Source organism: Polyergus mexicanus, unplaced genomic scaffold (assembly GCF_030449975.1).
Source record: "Polyergus mexicanus isolate NDT 795.1 unplaced genomic scaffold, iyPolMexi1.0 SCAF_15, whole genome shotgun sequence".
NCBI classification, from domain to species: domain Eukaryota; kingdom Metazoa; phylum Arthropoda; class Insecta; order Hymenoptera; family Formicidae; genus Polyergus; species Polyergus mexicanus.
In genome coordinates this window covers 2,469,865-2,492,880 of record NW_027223335.1, presented here as the reverse complement: position 1 = coordinate 2,492,880, position 23,016 = coordinate 2,469,865, and the positions used below count along the sequence as shown (strand labels likewise).

Sequence of the window (23,016 nt, the reverse complement as noted above, 5' to 3'; positions counted from 1 at the left end):
GCTGCTATTTGCTGTGACACCTTACAGTTTGATTTCATAGTTGTATACGTGTCGAAACGGTCCCAGCATTAAAGACAGTAATCATTATCTCTCTTTCCTAGCCACCGAAATTCTACATCTAAGAGATCTCCCATTAAGGTTAATTTAAAAATAATTACAACCTATTCACGCGCGCACGTCTGTAATGTATCCGGATGTAAGAATCGACGTATATCTTTTTTAAAATATTTCTCCCTCTTTTTCTTTCAATATTTTTATAACTTTTCTGTCATATATATCATTTTCGAAGAAACTAGATGTGAATATAATTAAAATATAAGTGAAAAATACAATATAAAGACCATAATGTTTAATAATATGCTATCTTTTTTTTAATCCAGTAATCGTCGATTATCCGTAATAAAAACACGAAAATATCGAAGCTATTATGTGCATCGTGTTCTACGATCGTTAATACACTTGAATCGATATAGAGTGGTCAACGTCACAGGCTCCACACGCGGAAAGGCCTCGCACGTAGAAAGGTCCTTAAAGATCCTAAAGAAGGAGCCCATTCTGGAGGTGTGTCGATCGGAGGGGTACCGGCATTTAATCGTAACGAATCGCCCTCAGGGCTCGTAGGGGAGTGTGTAATCGACATCCGGTTCGCCTAATGTCGAACGAGTAGCGCCCTGTAATCTGCCGCTAGTGTGTGCATTGTCGTGCACAGGCCCCTTTCTCGCTCCTGAAAAGGGCTCCATGGGACCCAAAATCCTTTTCTCGGCGATAGGGCGAGGCCGGTGCCCGGAATAGAGCTCGACCTTGCGCCCATGACTCGCGAATAATACGACCGGATTCACGAATTATTACGGGATCGAGTATCTGACGTACGTAAAAGGATCTAAACCCGCGCGAATGTTTGGTTTGCCCCTTTCATTTATATGAACAAGAAGTAGTAATATTTAGTAAAACAAAGAGGAAAAATCTTGCTCTACTTTCATCGAGCAAGTCTAACTAAAAGATCGTGATTTCTCGAAAATAAATATAAAAGCTCGAATTTAATCGAACTATCTCTGGAATTGATTGCTTTTAGAATTATGGGTTTGTAAATCTGTTAATTACAATTTTGCATCAGATTTGTATAATTCGAGGAAACTTACCGCGGAGCAGCATCTTCTTGAGAGATCTTCTGATGGTTGTACAGTTCCATCTCCGGTTCCGGAATTGGTATTGACATTCCCTAGTACCTACTTGAACACCTTTCGCAATTTCTTTCAACAGGGATGGTTCCTTACGACAAATGTCAGCGAGTTTCCCCTTCAGCCTCCGTGTTTTCTTGCAGACGAGCATCGGATCCATGACCAGTGTGCTTCCTACAGTCCTGTAAAGATAAACGCATTGATGAAAATATAACAATTAACATATTAATATATCGACAATTTTATTAACTAAAAATTAACCAAAAATGTAACTGTCATAAATATATATATACAATATATATACCAAAAAAAAAAAAAAAAAAACGAAGCAACGTCAACATGGAAATTTCTGCTCAATACTCGAGGCGAATAGATCGATAGAACGTTAAATAGAACGATATAGTTGCGCGAAATAGCGAGGAATTCAAAGCAGCGTCATTTCCTTGAGACGCGACACGGGTTAAAAAGAGAGGAGAATAATTTACGAAAGCTACAAATCCCGTTGGCACGATGTCGGCCAAGTTACCGGTTATTTCGTGCGATATCTTTCGGATCGCAATGTGGAAAGAGACGATTTTGCGCTCGCGCAAAATTAAGCGGAAAGATTCTTCGATGCCGTTCGCTTATTCGTTTCTCTTAGAGCTTCGGTATTTCTATAACGGGCAAGTGTTGTGTCTCGTCGCAGCCCTGATCCTCACGATTAACCGCATGCGTTTGGATCAGAATTTATTTCTCTTTAAGCGCATAACCACCGTGTCTCATAAATCAGTCAAAGCATCGCCATTTGCGGAGAATTTTCATCTACTTTATTATTGCCTGAGAAATTTATCATTCACATCTGTTACGTGATTAATTAAATCTTGAATTCTAACGAATTATATAATAGAGCAACAAATCGGCAAGAAAAACGCTCTAAGTTCCTGTATATTTCTTTCGATTGTAGCTGATTTTCTCTCCGTGATCAGTTTAATGGACATAATTTATTATGGTAACAATGAGTGAATTATACCAATTGTATCAATGCCATGCAATTGCGATCGACACAATGTAAAATTATTTATTAAGTCGTTATTATTCTCGACTTTTTTTTTCTTTTGCATTCCAAATATAAATCAGACATCTTCAGGCATTATCCAGCGGTAATAAACGAACGTACGTACGAAACGGTCAGAAAAAAGTGACGAAGAAAAATAGAGCGAAATCGTGATTGTATCTTGCGAAGCCACGTCATAGTTTTTCACGAGAAAGAAAAAAACTCGGTGACAAAGGCGAGAAAGAAGAACGATTACGCTGCGACTAGTAGGTACAATACTCGAATCTCAACATGCTAACGCCATTACGATAATTAAAGCTCCAGCGCATTATACTCGTGGCGACATAACCATTCCTATAAAAAAGAAAGAAAAGTAAGAGAAAAGAGAAATGTTTCCGAGGGAAAGGAAAGACGATCTAGAAACGGAAAGAACGAACGAATGTGCCGAGGGTGCGAAGAGGCAAGAGACAAAAAAAAATATGAAGAATAAAGCGGAATGGACTCCGAGTGAACACACGAGTGGTGGAAACTACGAAGTTGAGGAGGACGACAACTTGGAAGCAGAAGAGTACCAGGAGAAGAGAAGTAGGAAGATGAGCGAGAAAGAAGCGCGGATGAGCCCGAAGACGGAAAGATAAAGAGAGAAACGATTACGAGCGTAGGCAGGGTTAGAGAAGGAAGGGGAGAGAATGGAGAAGAAGAAGAAGAAGAAGAAAGAGGACAGTCTGGGCGACCTTCGTTACGAAACGTTAATTAAGATCATTAGTTCTGCGTCGGTAGGATGCCGGGGTGCGTACATACGACGGCCTCTTGGGAATGCAACGACCTTAATGGCAATAATTCCGTTAAGGACGGTTGCTCGCGCTGCCCGACGTGCCCCTCGCTCGTCCGCTTTTCGTTCTGCACGAACGGGGAATAAGAAGCGATGGAGATAATACGACGTGGAGAGTCGTGCACGAGAGTGACATCGTCATTTGGGCGAAGAGAATTGCTACCTCTGAGAATGGCGACTATAACCGAGAAACGACGATGACGACGATGATGACAAGAAGACGAGACGATACGCAAACGAAAATTCACGAAAAATTCCTCGATCCCCGAAGAGCAATTTCGTGAGCGAGACAAAGAGACGGAAAGAGATATAGGCAGAAAAGAGAAAGAAGAGAAAAACAAGTCTTTCTCTCTTTCTCTCCTTGGAGCAAAATATAGCGCGTGTAATGTCTCGCGGGATGATCAGACCCATTGACAGATTACAAGCCGCAGGAACTTTGACTTGTCGATATTTCGGACCCCGGTTCCGATAAAGTCTGACGGGCGACAAGAGTCGAAGCTTCTTCACTATGCTAAGGAGATTGTACCGAAGAAAACGGTACCTTATTATCGTAATGAAAAACATTCGCATATACATTATTCTATAAAATCATATGAGATCATATAATATTCAACAATAAATATTATTTAATTCTCAACGTTACTAATATATACCTACATATTCCTTCCCTCGAGTGCAATTTTAACTTTTCATCACGCGATTCGATATGATTCATTTTTCCTTAACATACTTAATCTTCTATCTTATACGTATTTTCCAGCTCTCTTATTGTTAGATCACGACCAGCTGTTGCGAAGTCTTCTTGGAACTAACGCGTGTACTATTTCTCGACTCGGCATCAATCTGCGCGAGAATGCAACGAAACTTTTAGACGCAATATAATGAATGAGCGACATAGATATAGCTCTTCTGAGAAAAAGTCGCACTATGCGCTCACATGCAAGAAGTTAAACATTGTATTAAATGTGTCTTATTACGATGGTATAGAGAAGTCTCGTGATGAATTTGATAAAAGTGACAAAAGTGGAAGTGTGGATATGCTTGCTGAGAAGATGAGGTAAACATTTACGCGCAGTTTTGCACACGTGGCTTGTTCAAATAAATTTTTGATCTCCACGTTTTGTGCAAATTAAAAAAAATATGGTTTACATTTAATTTCTGGTCATATAATAAATATACTGATATAAACAATTTGAACTATAACAGGCTGATAAGCTAGATCTCTAAATAGCCTAATAAAACAATATTCTTATTTGAATATTCTGCTACGCGGATATAAATTGTATGCTGCCGTGAACTTTATGATTATGTTATGAGGTTACCAATCGATTGCAAGATTTTTGTTGTTTTATTAAAATTAATTATAATTATTATAATATTTCTTTAATTAAATTATATATAATGTCAATTAATTTTATTAAAATTAATTAAAATAAAACTTGGCATCGTTTGACAAAAATTCATCACGGTGTATATTTCTCTACTTTGTTATTGGCTTTATTAATTTCCAATGATAGTTTTCGCCGCAATAACGCATACTACGAGTAAAGACGAAGGTCTAAACGAAGGTTTATTCCACCTTCTTGACTTTAAAGATCGTTTCCTAGTGGCCATGCGCATCTCACCCTGTTTAGTCAAATAAACGACAGGACCGCTGAGCATCGATACTAAAAGACCAATCCGCAGGAGCGGATAATAAAGTTACGACGTTATAGTAAACACGTCGTGTTTGACGAGCGCCGCAAACGTTTTACACCCGCGACTATTAATATCGCCAAACGCAAGTTAATGGAAGTTAGAATAGTCAGGAGTTGCCATTCTCTCGTCTTCCGTCTGTGCCGATTGCGATTTTGTAACTTTCTGCGGACTAATATTATTCGTTTTTATTTACACCAATGCTTTATTCATTTCATTTAAGATAATTGTCAGATATATATATATATAATAAATAATTTAAAAGAATTAAAGATAATGGAAAAGAGAGAAAAGTATATAGAATAAAGATAAAGATTAAGTAGAAAAAAAAATTAAATCTCGAAAAAATCTTGTTATCGAAAAGATAAATAAGCCAATTTGAGCAAAAATAAAAATATCGTAAGATCCAAAAAAATTTATTTCTTTATCTATAAATAAAATTACTAAGTGCCTTTTTTCATATATAAAATATTTAATTATAAGAAAACATTGCTAACTTATCTATAGTTTTCTAGATTACAATAGAAACGAAATCTAACATGCCAAATTTAAAAACGCAACGGGCTTAACAGTCCTGTCAATCGTATGCTTGCATCTCTTTTCTTAGGAAGCAATCCTCGCAAAAATATCGCGGAATCTGTTGTGTTGGACGAAAAAACGAGGGAAGACTCGGTTTAATCGACGACAATCGAGTCAGCGAAACGCTTGAGAGGGGTAGGAGAAGAAGACCCGACTAGAATCGAGGAGATGGGCCCCACCTCGCGTACGCGGAGGCAAGAAAAGAACTCGAGGATGGACACGTCGCGTCGCGAACGAAAAGCGTGGAGAGGCCGGTTAGAGCGGTCGACTTATTTATTGCCTCATTAGACGCCCTCACTTTGCTCGAAGGCAGCTCCACGCTGTCTGCTCGGATAGACAGTGACGAGAGAGCAACGTTGCTGGCCTCTTTCGGTCGACCGGCCGGTTTGCAGAACGAACAGCGAACGGAGGAGAAAGAAGGAGAACGGGAGAGAAAGAGAGAAACGTCTGCCATAGATGCGGGAAAAAGAAAAGGGATCGTTTCTCTCAGCGAATGAGTACGCTAAAAGAAGCGAGGCAACAAGAGAGAACGAGAAGACAAGTTGATAGGCTCACAGATAGATTCCTCAAATATTTCGCACAATCGTGAATAAAAATTGGGACAGAAAGAAGGAAAAAATTAAAAATTTCATGATCAAGCAGTTTATCATTACTTCTTTAATTTTATATGATATACTTAATGCAAGAAACTGGATGCTAAAAAAATTCTATTGCGACTTTTATTGCTCAGTTATTTTAATATATATATATATATATATATATACAATGAATTAATGAGATAGAGATCGAAAGGAAAAATTTCTGCTTCATATTATGAGGGCATGATTATATATAAAATAAGATTTAAAATAAGAATCATTTTCTCCTATGCAAAGGGAGAAAAAAAAAATTCTGCATCAAGGGTACATTCGGTAAAAATGCAAAAAAAAAAACACACATCTGAAACGTGATGCGCACATAAGGCTGCCATTCATTCGGTTTTCCCACAGATTTCGCGATATTTGTCCTAGTTTTTCGAGCATCCGGGAAAGTCCGGGGGGATTTTTCAAAGTAATCCAGGTTTTTTAAGCGCGTGACACAAGACGATGTCGCATTTTGAGGCTGTATCTGTGTATGTTGTACGTACGTTATTATCTTAGGGCATTGGGATCATTGACAGCAAAAACATTATTACTATTATCAATAATTGTTAATAATAATGACTATTGATAATATTATTGATTATTAATAATTAAAATAAAAATTATTCCGTTTCTATCGCTTTATCAGCAGTTGTAATAATTTCACATAATAAATTATGTGAAATGTCCGGTTTTCAATTGGAAAAGTCCGGGGTTTTACACCTTTAAGTCCTAGATCTGTATAATTACATATGGCAGTCCCATGCGTACAGAATACGAGTGATTACCTCGTAGAAGTCGATAGAGAAAGAAAAGAGAGAAGGAGAGAGAGAGAGCGCTTTATGAAAGACTGCAGAGCGGAAGTAGAAAGTCACAACAGCTCGTAGCTGCTAAATATGCGCGTTCGATCTAAATCATTCTCTTGTTGCTCGACGACGCGAAGCAGACAGCGGCGTCATGCCACGCAGATGACGAAAAAGAGTAGCACGACGAAACGAAGCCACTCTATCACAGAGTTTACATGCGCTAAAGTGGTTTTGGACGCGTGCTCGTTTTACGTACCCGTTCCATTCCGTTCCCGACTTTAGTTCACTTTCTTCGCGCTCGCGAATGATGAAAAAATTCTCGCCGAAAAAATCGAACGACTTAGAACAATAACATATCTACGATTCCTTTAAGTTTAATTCTGCAAAGTCAAAGTCGTGAAATTTTGATTAAGCCACGATATTATAATTAAGCTGTTTAAATCTAGAATATAAGCCCATATTTGCAGCACAATCAAGTTTATGATAGTTATAGACGAAGAAAAAAAAAGAAAAAAAAGAAACGGATAATATAGTAGCATGGAATTTATACATGGGGCGAGAACCATGAGTGGGCAAAAAAAGCAAGTCGATTCCATCTGAGAATGTCCCGAACAAATTGGTGGCAAGGGTCACCGGGACCGGGTTACATTTTGGATAGTCTTTTTTGTGAATCGCGAAGAATTCGTGCTTTGCTTAAACTTGGACGTCGAATCGTGTGGCAGAAAAAAGAAATATATAATCCCGTCATGATTTTGTGCGAATTTTTAATCAGCTTCTCCAAAGTCGAGGATTCGGAATTTATGCGCGAATTTTCACGCTCGTCGTAATAAATTATTCGTGGTATGCGTTCGCCTTAATAAAACCGATAACAGAGCCTGATCGTTCGAGCAATCTGTTATAATGCCGAGATCTGAAAATTTCGTACATAGCGGATACGTCGCTGCACACGTTATTAAACAATTTAAAATTCTTCTGCTATGTCCAAACACACAGAGAATGATGTTTTTTTCTCTCTCTCTTTTACTTTCTCCTCCTCTTTCTTTAAATTTAACATTCCATCAAAATCGATCATAGCCTATCGTGCCTGCATACAATTACAGGTGCAATAACATGCATTCCAGGAATATAAATTATCTTACTCTTGGATTAATTAATTATGAATGATAAATGCAACACATTGAAAGAGCATAATCTATAATATTGTATTAGTAATGTATCTCTCTCGAAATTAATTGAAAGAATCCTTCAAAGGATATTATCAATTATTAAACTTTAAATGTAGCATTTTTACGTGGAATCGATATTATAATTCACAAACAGAAAGAAGCGTAGCAAAAATATTTATATAATAATAAAAGTAATAATTTTTATCTAACATATATTTCGTTTATAAGGATACCATAATGAAATGAATAGAAAGAAAATGATGTAAACGCGAAGAGAATGACTGAGAGTTCAAATTGAAAAAAGGGTTACGTACTTGTTCACGGCCGACATAAAGTCGCATCAACACCATACCATTGGCGCAACGAAACCATAACCAATTTTGCACTCTGTAGGGGGAACGTCCGGTAAATCATTTATAGGCACAGTAATACACGAACGCGATGGTAACGGAAGAGGACCAAGCGTGCAAGAGTTCCGGGGAGGTCAAGGCGAAGAAAGAGAGAGAGAGAGAGAGTGAGAGAAAGAAAGAAACGAGAACGAGGAAGAAAAAGGGGAAAGAGAGAAGCGGAGGAAGGGCAGAAATAAACAAGAGCGATAGCGCGAAAGAAGGAGAGAAAATTATTATGAGCATTGTGCGTGGTCCGCACGTGGTGCGTGCCGTTGCGTCACGCTATGCTGCATTTCGCGCAAAGAGAGGAGCCAGTGTGCGAGTATGAGGGGCCAAGGGGCCCTCATTTCCCAACCGCGGACACCCGTCGTTAACCACCCCGTTTCTGATACCCGTGTCATTGCCGGTTCACTGCCGTTATTATGTCCGCCGTATTTTGACCCGGCCATGATTGACATGCACCGCGTCGTGACAAATCGAGCATTTCTTTAGAGTGCCGCTCGCCAGAAAGAAAAAGGGAAAACAAACTACGGAGAGCAAACTATGAGAACCGTCTTTTAAACTGCTTAAATATTGTACCGTTACTACGGAACGTCGATGAAAAATTTTGAAAAGGATAAAAACATAAAACAAAAGCGTGTTCAAAAAAATAAAAATTTGTTTTCTGTTTGATAAAAACATAGATCGTTATATAATATTTTAGTATCGCATCAAATTACTCCTTATGCATCTCTTATAATATACATGATATTATAATAATTCATAAATTGTATTAACAATAATAATAATATTAATAATGAACAAATAAGTGCAATATTTATTACGATAATTATATAAATTTTTTAATACGTACGCAAACGCGCGATAGATAAGATTTCAAAATAATCCGCAATTGCAAATTTAAATTGCACTGGTATATTCATATATAAGATCGAGATGAATCGTAAATTACGAAGTAGTGGACAATAATTATCAGTGCTCGATGAGAGTGAGATTAAACGAGGCAAGTCGAAAACGAGGCAAGTCTGATTCTCGCCGCATAAGATATTTATATCGATTAAATCCGCCCGAGATATCGCGGTATTATTAAAACTTCGACAAAATCTTAATTAGAATAGCAGATTCTCACTGTTATCATCCGCGAAAGTTTTACGATTCATCTTATCGCGATGCACTTATGGCAAATGTCACCATAAATTGTCGGAAACGATCGTAATTACAGCTTAACCGAGCGGTCTTGTTGATTACAACAACCATTAAATAATCGCTCGTATAAAATCTTTTGTGATCTGATTTCTCTCCCAATATTAAATATTATTAACACTCAACTGCGCTATATAAATTAATATCACCAAATAACTTTTACCGAAAAATGTAACGCTCGCTAAAATCTCATTCTACACGTATCTATCAATCTCGCCTGCATAATGCATAGCGAATTATACATACATTTGTATTTCCGTCTCACAAGTGATAGAGGTTGTCTGGCGGATGATCTCGCGTATTCATGACTCCGAAAGTGGGGCTATATTTAATTCAGAAATTTTGCATCAAAAAGGGAATGAGTTATGCGTGTTTTGGCGTTGCCATCGCAAGACAACAATCCGCTCGCTTCACCAAGATCGAGGATTTCACGTTGCCACCCACGCGAAGAAATATTCCGAGATAGAGAGAAGAAAGATCTGCGATCTCTCACTTGCGATTTGAATCGATCTCCACCATAGAAATGTTCTTGTTTTTTTTTATACTTGTAGCAATAAATGAAAGTATACATTATATTCGAATTGTCTACACGGTGAGAAGTTGTATGATTAAATTGAACACATTAAATAAAAAATATAATCGATTTATGATATCTCTTGGATCCTGCTTGACATGTATTGAGAATCAAATTCGTACCTATCATTATAAGACCGCCTTAGCATCAACGTCATTGCTTCTGTATCGATACGATCAGTTACGTTAAAATTATACTGTGTAACTACATCGCATAATTATAGTAATCAAGAATTATTACGCGCTATCCGGACTAATAATATTCACATTATACGAGCGTGTCGTAAGATATGCCTTTCCGCGCAAAACGTAAATTATTATAGAGGACATGAAGAGTGTGTAATAAAATTGATTTTAATTTAATCCAATTTATAACAAACCCACCGTCTCTAATATTGATATTGCGTTCATAAAATCATGTGCACATTGGCAAGCGAAAAATCATTGCTTATAAATTGCTTACGGCGTACATTTACTCCATTTAAAAAAGCGATGAGAAAGAACTCGTATTTTCTTCATATTAAAACGAAAAGTATATTTAAATGTATAATAATTTTTTACCGAAATTTTTATATTAAAAATATTTTTATTACAAATTTCAAACAAATAAGTATCTATTCGTATTATTTATGCAAAAAAGAATACTTAAAAAAAAAATCAAAAAGTTTAAACAAATAATTCAAACTGTAAAAGAAAAATATCAAGCGCAACAGCATTGCATAATACAGATTCTCGTCATCGACAGACTCATTTCAATTACACATTTTGTGTAATTGAATTTTTTTAAATAAACAAATCTATACACCTGTGCTCTCCGTCGTTCGTAATCCGCAGCTCATAATTCTACTGCCCACGACGTATCTAAAAGCGCATGCGCCCGCTCACGCACGCGGTGAATTCAGTCTTATGATTATGAATATACACGGCAGGTGAGAGAACGCGCGAGAGAGAATGGTCCAGGTGAGAGCGTGGGGGAGCAGATCGTGTTGTCCAACCAGCGGGATGGTAGCCGTGGACTGCCCACCGCGGCCCATTGGCCGGGTTTGCGAGTCCGCTATCGTATTATCGCCGGGACTCGACGGGAATCGCCGTTACGATACATCGATGCGGTCCATTTATCTCGCCGCGCTCTCGAATCTGCTTACGCGTCGCGAATCTGCGATCGATCTCGCGCGACTATCCGCCGCTCGATCGCATCGCGGAGACGAAGCGGCGCGTGAAAACGCCGCGTATCATTAACGCGAATCGCGGACATGATAACCGCCTCGTATGAAAATCGGAATGGTCCGTAACGTAATTGATAATCGCGGTATAATCCTCTCAATTTCACGCACAATTTTATAAAAATGTAATTCAAGATCGTAGATTAAGAACGGAAAAATCGCATCGAACGAGAAGCTGCGCAATCGCAAATTAGATAATTAAAAAATATGACTGTAGGAGAAGAAACTATCTAAAAAAATTTGTTTCGATGCGCTCTATTTGTATTTAAATGTCATTCTTTTCTGAGAATACGCTGTTATATGATTCTACTATTAATACTATGATTGTGGAATCATGATTTATATCTGCATGATTCCTCAATACTGTGATTGATATTTCTAGAATAATTATTATACGCTGGCAAAGAGCCAGCGCAACTTTCTTCATTTTTCCAAGTGAACACAGTATGTGTACGTTTGACAGCTGATTATATAGGAAAAAGAGTATGTCATTTAATTACGCTTTAAAATTATAATCACCTCTTTTTTTTAAAAAAAAATTTGATCTTTGAATAAAAAGAGATCTTGGAAAATAAAAAAATAGCATTGTCTGATAGTTTCGCGATCGAGCGTATTGTTTTTCTACCCTTGATATACATATCAATATAAAAACCGACAGTATATCGCGTTCAATATGTAACACTCCGAAGAAATGCACAAGTCGCCAAGGGATACGCGATTGGAACGAAAGCTGCGTAGGAACGTGGAACAAACTCCGTGTATCTCCGGTCCTTGGTTAAAACTCCCCGGATCTCGGAGCGAGAAAGGGAAGAAACGCAGGCAAGGCGGTTGCCGGAGGACGAAAAGGATAGAGGGGCGAGGGGAACGTAAGGGGGCTCCCGCCGACTTACAAATTATACGCGCTCAACGAGATTTACGGGTGACGCTTTGAGCGAGACCATTGTCCATCCTCGCTCACTTCTTTACCTCTTTACTCCTCCACTTGGTCGTCTTTGTCCCCTCGTGAATCGCCCATCCTCCTTCCGTCTTCTCCGCGAGTCCCTTCGTTCCCAGAGGACCGCGCGAGAAGGACGGAGGGACGCGGCGTTCGCGCGAGCACATGAGAACGAGAGGGAGATGGAGCAGTATTCGACGCGAAAAAACCGAGGAATGCCGATCGACGAAAGGGAATCCGGTTCCAATCGGATAATCGGGGCTCCGGGTCCTCGCGGGCCCTAGGAGGACTCGCGAGAAGGGCGTAATGCGCGACTCGATGACGAACGATCGTACGAGAGACTGATTTATGGAGCTCGCGATATTTTCGGAGCAGGGATGGCATTCCGCAGGAATGAGGATCGCAGAGATGACGAATCTCGCCGGCTCTCGAATGGAAACATTTTAGCGAATCTCCGTTATTTAATTTCAACATTTCTTAATCTTATATATAACTCTGAATTATCAAGATACTCCAAATTCTTTTCATCTAATTTGAATATATTGACGTACAATGTGCTAGTATAGAATCAATAAAATTATAGCAAATCAACGCGTAACTCTAATCGTTTCACTTGATCGCTTTTTCACATAAAATAATGAAGAAATTTATCGATGTATCGCATCGATGTTAATTTATTGATTCTATTTATATTCCATTACATATATCACTGTAATGTGATATGGTCAAGAGCTATACTATTTTTAGCAATATCAATCATTCAAAATATCATAATAAAATAATAAAAAGAGAATAATTTTGCTGACATTTATAATACCCAGTACATAGATATAAATAATAATTCTAGTAAATTTATAAGATCTATTTATACATGCGAGATCAAATTTATGTGCCTGTCATATGCACCGCTATTACTGCTGAAACACATAAAACAATGCGATACGTATCTTCGTACGATAGTAACCGTAGATTAGCTTGTACATAATAAACAAAGCACGCGGAAAAGAAAAGAGCGAAAAGTTTCCAGTCTGACCGTTAAATACCTGTTATCGAAACACACCAAACCGTCATCTTCCTAATATATTTATCAAACACACCGTAAACGACGGAAAGCAACGAGGTGCGGACTCACAACATAGTCAGAACGCACAAATCTGCTTTAAATCGAAAGCAAATATTTAACGGATCTCGAGAGGGTCTCTCCTTCTTCGTCCCTAAGAGGTATCCTGCGAACAATCCTTACCCCGTCGTATTCGAAAAACCATTTCACTCGTACAAACAAAAAAAAAAAAAAATTTACGATCCAACAGAATGTGTGATTAGAATTGTTTTGATAACATTTATTTAATAATCATGTGTGTAGTAATTAATGTTTGCGATACGTGATAGTAATTAAATAATTTTCACCTTGTTATGATGCACGCAAAGCTCACGCGCGCGCGCTGCGCTCGTTAAAAGATAGTTACGAGATGGTCCGTCTCCGGATGCTGTGTAATCCCGAGTGACACGGACACGATAACGGTCTATCATCGTGTAAACATTTGCATAACAAAGTATAGTAGACAGTGAATGTGTCGCACTACCGAGTGATTTATTATTACTCGTCGAGATAAATTGAATTTCAGCCACGCAGCTACCGAAAGTGTCACCTGATTTCGCGCTACGCGTTCGATATCCCAGAGAATCACATTCGTCAACCGAAATGACTTCATAATATTATAATTTAAGAACAAGCTGAAGTAGAGTAATTTCATAAATAGGAAAGATTTAACTTAGGATCATGCTAAGAAATAAAGAGATATTTAGAGAAGTATCTTACACGCCGTTAGTAATAAGCGATTTGCGTTAGCGCAAAATGAAGCTATAAATCTCGAGATACAGTCTGCTTATAAGAGCACGGATAACTACCAAAGGAGGATTTATAGCGCCATTACTCATCTCTTACGTGCGCGTAACGTGCGATGTAATTGATAACCCAGATGACGCACCTCGAAACTGGAGCGCATTCGTTAGTTCTTCATGTTCACCAAGTATTGGCATTAATGCAACTAAGCGACAAATCTCGTATGTAATCCATCGCAATTCTTGTACAAGATTTAAGATACGATTATTGGAACGTTATTGGAGCAGGAACATAACAATTAGGTAAAAGGAAAGTTATTTAAATACAATGAGAATTTCCTCACATAATTTGCTGCGTAACGAGACCGTTAAAATATATGAACTAAGCTAGGTAACATATGATACTTTGATATAGAGAATTTAACGCGAGCAAATAAATTTCGTAAGACAGAGAAAATTGTGACGAAAACAAAGTCGTGACGTCGGTGGAATCGCGTCGAAACGTATCACTCGTATCTACCATATACTCGTTACAGCAAGTTAAACACGAATCTTAAATGGACTTTCTCTTTCTTGAAGAAATTATATTTCCTTTTTTTTTTTCTTACCTAGTGCAAGCAGCGCGAGCTACCAGAGATACCAGATACATATAACTTATGTTTGTTTTAACCCTCGTTTTTATGGCCGTCACGTGTTACGGCGTTAAGGACATGCCGGGATGTTACGTGTCACTCTTTATCTCACTTTTGAGAGACTTCGACGAGGGAAGTGAGAACGCGTTGTTATTCCTATCGTGGAGGCAACCGTCGTGACCGAGCGTTTAGATAATAAAGTTGAAAATAGTGAGAAACGTTTTCATTTACTATGCGTCAGACTATGCCTCATAAAACCGAAAGGTATTGTGCAAAGATTTTGTTTTGTTCGTAAGGTGTAATATAAATTTTCCTTATGCGCGCAAAGCAAAGGCTACCTGTACCTATACGATCTTGTACAGATACATGTCACTGTGATTCTTTTATCTTATGTTAGACATTTTGTGTCGTGACTGCTTGCACAATCTTCGATTAGACAAATAAAATTCAGATGCTCACATTTAAGGCACAAATGCAATAAAGTAGTGAATTACTTACTTTTTTAACAAAAAAAGTAATAAAAACAAAATAATAAACCCTTTTTAGAGGAACCTTGACATATTCCGTTTAGGTGGTCCCGCTACAGGCTCTACTTAATGTAAACGAACATAAATACATGATTTTACGATATGATGAGGATATAATCAAGCGGTAATCAAAGCAACAAAAGAAAGATATATCGCAGAACGAGATGAGTCACTCACCAGAAAGAGCCGGTGATAGGAGTGACGAGAAGGAGGCAGATCGCCACGAAAACGGAACGCATCTCCATCCCCTCCGCACCTGGTAGCACACTTCGGAAGATTACCGATTATGCTTCCTTTGTCCGCTCTGCTCACTGATTATCGATAAAAACCGCGAAACAAAATCGAATAATACAACAGCAATATTCACGAATTCACCGAGTAGACTTCGAAATTGATAGGACGCGAATCGCCGCGAATTCACCGTGTATGCCCTCTATTAGATTTCAGATATACCTTTGTATTCAAATATTAGCACGCGAACTGTCACCTTTACCGCGCGACTCCCTTGTCCATCCATCCAATAAAACTTGACATTGCGACGTGTGATTATTCGCTCGCAGAATATCGTGGATTCTCTTGAAATCTTCGAATCAATTCCCACGATATTTTCTCAGTTTTCCCGATAGACTAGATTTTTTTTCAGAACTGATGTCAATAGAATAATATTGAAGAACGATCACATCTCTTGCCGAAGATTTATTTGCCATACGCAAAGTTCTTCGTTCTTCTCGGTGTTGCGTTTCTTAACACGTCTTGCAAAGCGAAGGAACGGCTTCAAAATCACGCAACCACGATGATCGTGACGTGCGCTTGATTCTCATGATCATATCGCACTGAGGGTGTTTGAGGGCAATGCAAAGTTTGTTGTAAGAGATGCGTCTTCAAGATTGCGAAAAAGCAATTCGAGAAAGATCCGGAAGAGAGAGGACCACTGACTTCCGGTTCTTTGAATCATCGGCCGCTTCTTTTTTCCCCCACCCCAATCACCCTCTCTCTTCTCTCTTTCTCTCTTTTTGGCTCTTTCTCTTTCCCACTAACTCCCTCTTCTTTTTTCTCTCTGTCTGTCAAAGTATTTGACGTCCTTTTCCTCCTCCTCGCTTTCTCTACTTCCGTGTCTTGTTCCTCTCTCTCTCTCTCTCTCTCTCTCTCTCTCTCTCTCTCTCTCTCTCTCTCTCTCTCTCTCTCTCTCAAAAGTGCCGACTATGTAAGGTACAGACAAGACGTAGGAAACTTCTCTTTTCTTGCTACGTGGACAAAAACGCGTCGCGTTCCTGCCAGAACTACGTCACCACGATCTTTGAGTGTTGCCTTACCCCCACCAACGGAATTCTGGGGAACAGAGAGAAGAGCTGCCCCACCAACATGCGTCGTTTTCTTCTTCTTCCTCTTCTTCTTCCTTTTCTTCTTCACCATGCACCAGCACCACCATCACCACCACCACCAGAACAACCATCACCACCGCTGTCGCGAGACCACCGCCACCGAAGCCGGCAACGGGTGCATCCTCGATTTCGCCGTCTTTCAAAAAGATGCAATCTTCGGGGAGGAGATCATTCCCTTGAGAGAAGACGTTGAAGATTTTTCAATTCCGTATTCAAGCAGATCGATCGCGGGAAGTAAATTTGCAAATTTCGTGCAACGCGTGCAAAAAATTGTAAGCGGAAACGAGTACGGAGGGAAGCTGACACAAGAATGGAAATTAAAGAGAGGGGAGAGGAGTGGGGAAATAAGGGTGGAAAACCTGTGAGAGGGAGGCTGTGGAGGTGGAAAAATCGAGATGGTAGGGGAGACAGCGAGAGATGTCTGCGATCGCCAGCGAAGCTCCTGGCCGGAGCGAACTGTATGAGACTGTTGCGGACTAGGCAGGTGAGCGCCGCTCGGCGGCAACGAGTCGCAACCGAACCCCTCTTTTCCTCTTTTAACTCGCCTACGGAACCCGCTGGGCACGAGAAGCCGCTTGCGTGGGCTTCTCTCTGCTCCAATGCCTAGGATCCCACGGAGGGAGGTACGATCATATGCCTCGATCTTTCGGATTCGAATGCGCAATGTCAAGGTGATCAACCCTAGGCGATGCGAATGACAGTGTTACGATCTAGAATCGTCAACAACAGATCGCAAAGAGAGAATACAATTTTAAAAGGATATTAAAAAATGATCTAATGTATTGTACATGACGTACATATATGATAAATTTTCGTAGCACGATAAAATATATCCAACATAAAGATTGAAACTTTCAAAAAGCGTTCTGTTACAAAAGTTTCGATGCAATTAATGTTGAATGAAAAATCATGACAGTCCATACAAAGTTAATTCTGAAAATGTATGCCAATATTATAATAAATATATAAAATATATTAAAATATCTCAGCTATGTAAGCTTAAAATACTCCGGCTTGTACTTTTTACAGAAATATGTTTAATAACGGTTAATATTTACATATATATAAATTTTATTTTATTTTAATTTATATCTAATTAAGAAAATTACGTAGAATTATTATTTATGAAAATAATTATTAATTTATCGTCGCAAACACATGACGCAACGAAATTTTGAACTGAGAACCTAAGGGAAAACTGCGAGTCCATGATTTACTGTTCCTAAAATAAAGGATTCCATTGCAAGATTATCCAGAGATCTCTCGATCTTACGCTCGAATATACCTTTTTTACCTCTCTCTACTACCCTCTTATCCTCTCTCATTCCCGTAATAAGGATTTCGCTGCGTCTTGTCAAACGAATCTCGCCCGACGTGTCACTCTTCTATCCCTCTTTCCCTTTGCCAATAGCGCGACAAAGAGAACTCTTTTACCGGATGATGAGTTCTCGAATCGGGAAGCGCCACGAGAAAAGCAGGTATCAATGACACTGACATTTTCCGCACCATCGTCCGTCTTCACATAAGACACGAGAGTGGTTCGCGCGTGTGTATGCGCGCGCGCGCACACACGTTTGACGCGAGATCTGTGATCTCTCTCTTTCTCACGCGACCCTTACCAATACGAGTATGAAACGAGTAAGGGCTAATAACGGGGCCCCGGTAAGTCCCATTCCGATGCTTTGTGAAGGCGAGCTCTCCGCTCGGTAGCCGAGTCTCATGCCTCGTCCCCCTCCGTCCCCCGCTGTCGCCTCGCCACGGCCGGTCCCTTCTTCGCATCTCACCCTCACTTCTTCTTCTCTTCCTCCTTTTCGACCTGCTCCTTCCATCTCGCCTCTTCCCGCCGTATCATGGCTTCGGTACACGCTGCACCATCGTAGAGGGCTATTGAGGGCTTAAGCTGTCGGCGTGTGGCTCGCTACATCCTTTTCATCTGTGCCGCCACGACAAAGCCGCAAGCGGCTCGCGGCCGCGGCCTTTACCGGTTCCCGAGCACTTCACCATTTCACAGAGTATCGGCCGTTCCGAATTCTATTACAGCACAGACGCGGTTCGATAATACACATGCAAGTTTCTGAGCTTAGCGTCCTTCTATTTCGGCAGCGATGTTTACACCTTTAATGGCCGTCATTACGCATGTATAATATACGATAATTATAGCTTTCGAAAATATGTTTATTGCCCTATAGTGATACATGACGATATTTTGCAATCAATCTATGCATCCAACCTTGTCTGCGTAATATAACAGTCACATCTAGCTGATGAGCTGAGAATCGTTAAGAGCTCATCGACTTTAATTTCGCGAATTGTCATTCATAATTGTAGTGTGCGATCTACGACAGAAAATCGGTAATCGAGCTTGAGAAATTTTGCGCCTTTAATAAAATCAACAGAGTTTTATTAAAAGCTTAATTAATCGTTCTTTGCTATCCGTTTTCCTATCATCGATTGCAACGCCTATCGAATGATTGGCCTAATTGCTGGATCGACCGGCGAACCGTAGGTCAATTGCTTCATTGACCGAACAGCATTGCAAGAAATAGTTCTCGGTGTCACGACCACATTCGCCGTTACTTCCCGGAATAATAGTCAGCAAAAGAGACTGTGAGCTAGTTTGCTCAATAACAAAAACGGCGTTTCTCTTATATTGTTAGATTTATTCTCTTTTATCCTTAATTTAACCGTCAATGAAAGCAATGACTTTTCAGAAATATTTTCATCCGACAAATTTCTCTCCGTCTCGTAGTATTTCCATAAATATTTCTTTTTTTGTCCTGAGCGCGTAATCTCAGAAATGGAGCAGTCATTGATGCGGTCCCAGTGATAGAGACGAAAGCGATAATAGCGGCGATGAAAAAGCAAGAGATAAAAAAAATTAAGGAGAGCCGGGAAGCAAAAATATTGCAGGAAGAGTCGACAGCAGAAGAAGTCGTCTCATGTGGTCATATCATAACCGGCGGGCCAAACAGCGTGAGTGGTTTTAAGCGGCGACGAAAGGAAGGAGAAATGCTTCGAAGTATGGTTCAAGGAGGACCGACGGGAAGAGGGGAGATTCAGCGGGGGTCCATATTACAGCTCATTTAGCAGCGGGGTCTTGTGCCCCTTTCTTCGGCGCCCCGAGAGATCCGCTCGGTCCAGAACAGGTCCGCGGACCTACGGCAAAGATGGGCCCGTTTCGTTCCCATAGAAAGAGAGTGCCGGATCTCCCGGCACTTAGAACCTTCCACCGCTAAATAGTCCATCTATTTTTATCTAGATGTTATTCATACGCGATATCGCGCGTAGGAAAAATGTTGGCGTCTTTCTTGACAGATTTATTAAGAGATATAATAAATGATTGTACAATTTTGTAATAAAATTATGTAGATTCTTATTCAAGAGAGAGAACACAATTATGTTCAAATCCATATTTAATCAAGAGATACTGGAGAAAATGTATAAGAAATAATTTATAGATAATACGCATAAAAGAAAAATGTCAAAACAACAAGATGTAACGATCAAAATTTTACGCTCCTGAGTCCTGAGATGTTACGTACCGTCGTTGCATCTTTCGTTACATTTCCACGAGAGAGAAATTTTGAGTGACCAACACCAGACGAAGAAGCGTAGGAAGAGCAGGGGGGGGAGGAGGGGGGGAAGTTGGAACGTGGCGGGACGCGGGAGGAGGGAACGGGTGTTACCGACTCGTGACCAACACAGACGCGAAATAGCCAGTAATTTATGGGTGAGACTAATTACTAGGGAATGCAGCTCCTTCGACTCTCCTCTGTTCCTAAGACCGCAACTGCACCACAGACCAGTTTTCAGAGATGAGGAGAATCGCTTCTCTTATCCCGCCGTCTCTTTCGCTCTCTTTCTTTATCGTCCCAATTCGTCCCTTCGCCCTACCTTTCTTGCATCCCTTCGCGAGCGTTTATGCGCTTGAACTTGCATATTAATTCTGCTATTACACCCATCATTTCTTATTGCTAAATGATTTATTTGTCCTCATATCTCTGTATATCAGACAGAGTATAATGTTTACAATATGCTTTATTTCTACAGAAATACGTACATCAAACTCATAAAGTTTCAAAAATATGAATTAACTATTTAATAATAAAAATCAATTTTCTTTTTAATTTTCAATATATTTTTTAAAATTAAATTAATCAATTTTTGACTTTAAATACAATCTCGATTATCGCCGATAATTGTAAGCTTGACTTGATTTGTTAAACAACAAGTTAAAAAATTGAAATAAATTTTAGAAGGAACCTACGAAAAAAGGCGGGTGTCAATATCCAAGTAGAATAATAAATTGAAAAAAGAGGTGGATCGTGTTCTCGCGGAGTAATGTACCCGGAGAAAAATATTACAACAATCGGACATCATTTGTACATTAGCCCGACCCGATAATTTGGATTGCGCTCGATGCACCCGGTGCAAACGCGATTCCTATTCGTTAAATGCCATTTATCCGTTTCACCTGAACATCCGGTCGTCGCATGAGTCGTGAATTCCTGAGAACCTGCTCGAACACGCTGCCGTTGCTTGCTCGAAACGATAGAGGCGGACCGGCGTTATAGAGGGAGGAACAGAATCTTTTATTATGACGAGAATATCGAGAGGAAGGGGGAGAGAGAGAGAGAGAGAAACGTGGAAAAAAGGGACGCTAATGTACACGCGCGATGTGTGAGCGCGCCTCGACAAAGCTGCAGAATGTTCCATGGTCCGATTTTTTTCAGTCCCGATTCTCGTTGTATCCTCGCTGTTCTGCATGCCGCTTGGCCGATGGCACGCTAGGCATTCGGGGCAAGTAATACGAGTGGATCGTTATAACGACCCAAGTCACGGGTGTCTGGTAATCAATTCGGCTAATTGACTGCACGAGAATAGCAAGAGCTTTCGCCTAGCTCCGCTACTAATGATCTGGACTTTACGGAATGGATTTTGTGATTACGTTCTCGAATTCTCGAGAGGATCGTTGCATTTTTACATATTGCTGGCATTGATCTCGGCGCGCGCGTTAATTCATATGTTATTTAAAAGAACACACACAGAAATTTAAATAACTGATTTAAGGTTGAACGTCCTCTCTTGACATTTGGTAGCATGTGAATCTTTTTTATATTGACAATTATTTAAGATAAGTAACAAATGGAAAGAAAATCTTTTAAAAGAAAGGGCGAAACGAATTGTTAAATATATTGTAGATATTTATATTAGATTATTTAGATTTTATACAGAGAAACATAATTGCGATAAAAAAAAAAAAATTTACTTTATGAGATAATAAGCATGCACTGATATCATCTCAAGAACGATTTATCGTATTTTAGAGATCTAATCTATTTTCTTTTTTGTCAAAGAACTTCTCCGAAACATATTCTGCATCAGAAACCACATGCGTCTTTCGTATTAATTTTACATATACGTCATAACTTGGAGTAGTAACAGTATTATCTGTGAAATCTTAAAAGCAATCTTGACCCTAACCGAATCTATGAACGAACGGAGAAACGAGGTGAACAACGGCGGGAGGATAAGGAAGAGGGGATGGGGTGAAGGGGGATCTGCAGACATTTTTTGCCACGAATTTCGCAAGGCCGCGTCGCAGACGGTCGAGCTGGGCCTTGTGATCGAGCAATGGGTCCAGAAGCATGGTTGAGACCAATGGTGTGTCATCGGTCCCACGACGAAGAAACAGTGGGACGAAGCGAATCCGTCTGTTTTTCTGTATCGTGACATTTCGCCGATTTATTGCGCGTCTCACTCTATCATCCACCTTCCAATATCCTTTCAAATCTTCGCAGTCGTCGATTCGCGTTAAGACATACGATCCTCAGCCAACGTTCTCTTCTTCTAGAAAAGATATTTTTCAATGTATGAAAGAGATTACTAAACGCGCGATGTTGCACTGTTAGAATCACTTGATGACCAGGTTGTCGGAATAATCAGATATTAGAAACCGAAGCTGGATATATCGAGATGTTACTAGAGATCGATGCGCTTTTCTCGCGATGTCGGAATCTATCTATCTATCTCATTCGGCAATAATATTTTTTTTCCTAATTACCAAAGGCACTTACAGCAAATCGTTGCGAAATAACTTTGTAGTAGCGTCATTAGTACGCACCAGATACCAATCGACGGACCGTTTCTGCGGATAATAAGCACGCTCTTTTACGAAGATAGAAACCGATTCGAATCTCGGATAGGCATTTACAACTCGGCGCATTTCGCGATCGAAGTGGGTAAACAGATGCCCGAGTAAACGCACCGTAGCAATTACACACAGCCTTACGGTCTCGGGCTACAAAATAGTTTTTCTATTTCTTTCTATGTTTCTTTCTACTCCTTTCTCATTTACTTTCGTATCGCATACCTCCCTCTTTTTCTCTCACAAGAGTTTCT

At 39.7% G+C, this 23,016-nt stretch overlaps 1 protein-coding gene across 2 annotated transcripts in view; it reads right to left on the bottom strand.

The window, feature by feature from the left end:
• LOC138940027 (protein Wnt-6) overlaps positions 1 to 16,351 on the bottom strand; it is a 35,399-nt gene extending 19,048 nt beyond the window's left edge. The window contains exons 1-2 of one of the 2 annotated variants that reach the window (XM_070308502.1): positions 15,410 to 16,351; positions 1,140 to 1,360 (exon numbers count right to left, since the gene is read on the bottom strand). In XM_070308502.1, the coding sequence (XP_070164603.1) occupies positions 1,140 to 1,360; positions 15,410 to 15,477 (289 nt within the window). In that variant the 5' untranslated portion in view covers positions 15,478 to 16,351. Of the gene's footprint in view, positions 1 to 1,139; positions 1,361 to 13,638; positions 13,697 to 15,409 lie in introns of those variants that run through there. The other variant, XM_070308503.1, reaches the window with a different exon arrangement.
• Positions 16,352 to 23,016: the final 6,665 nt, after the last annotated feature.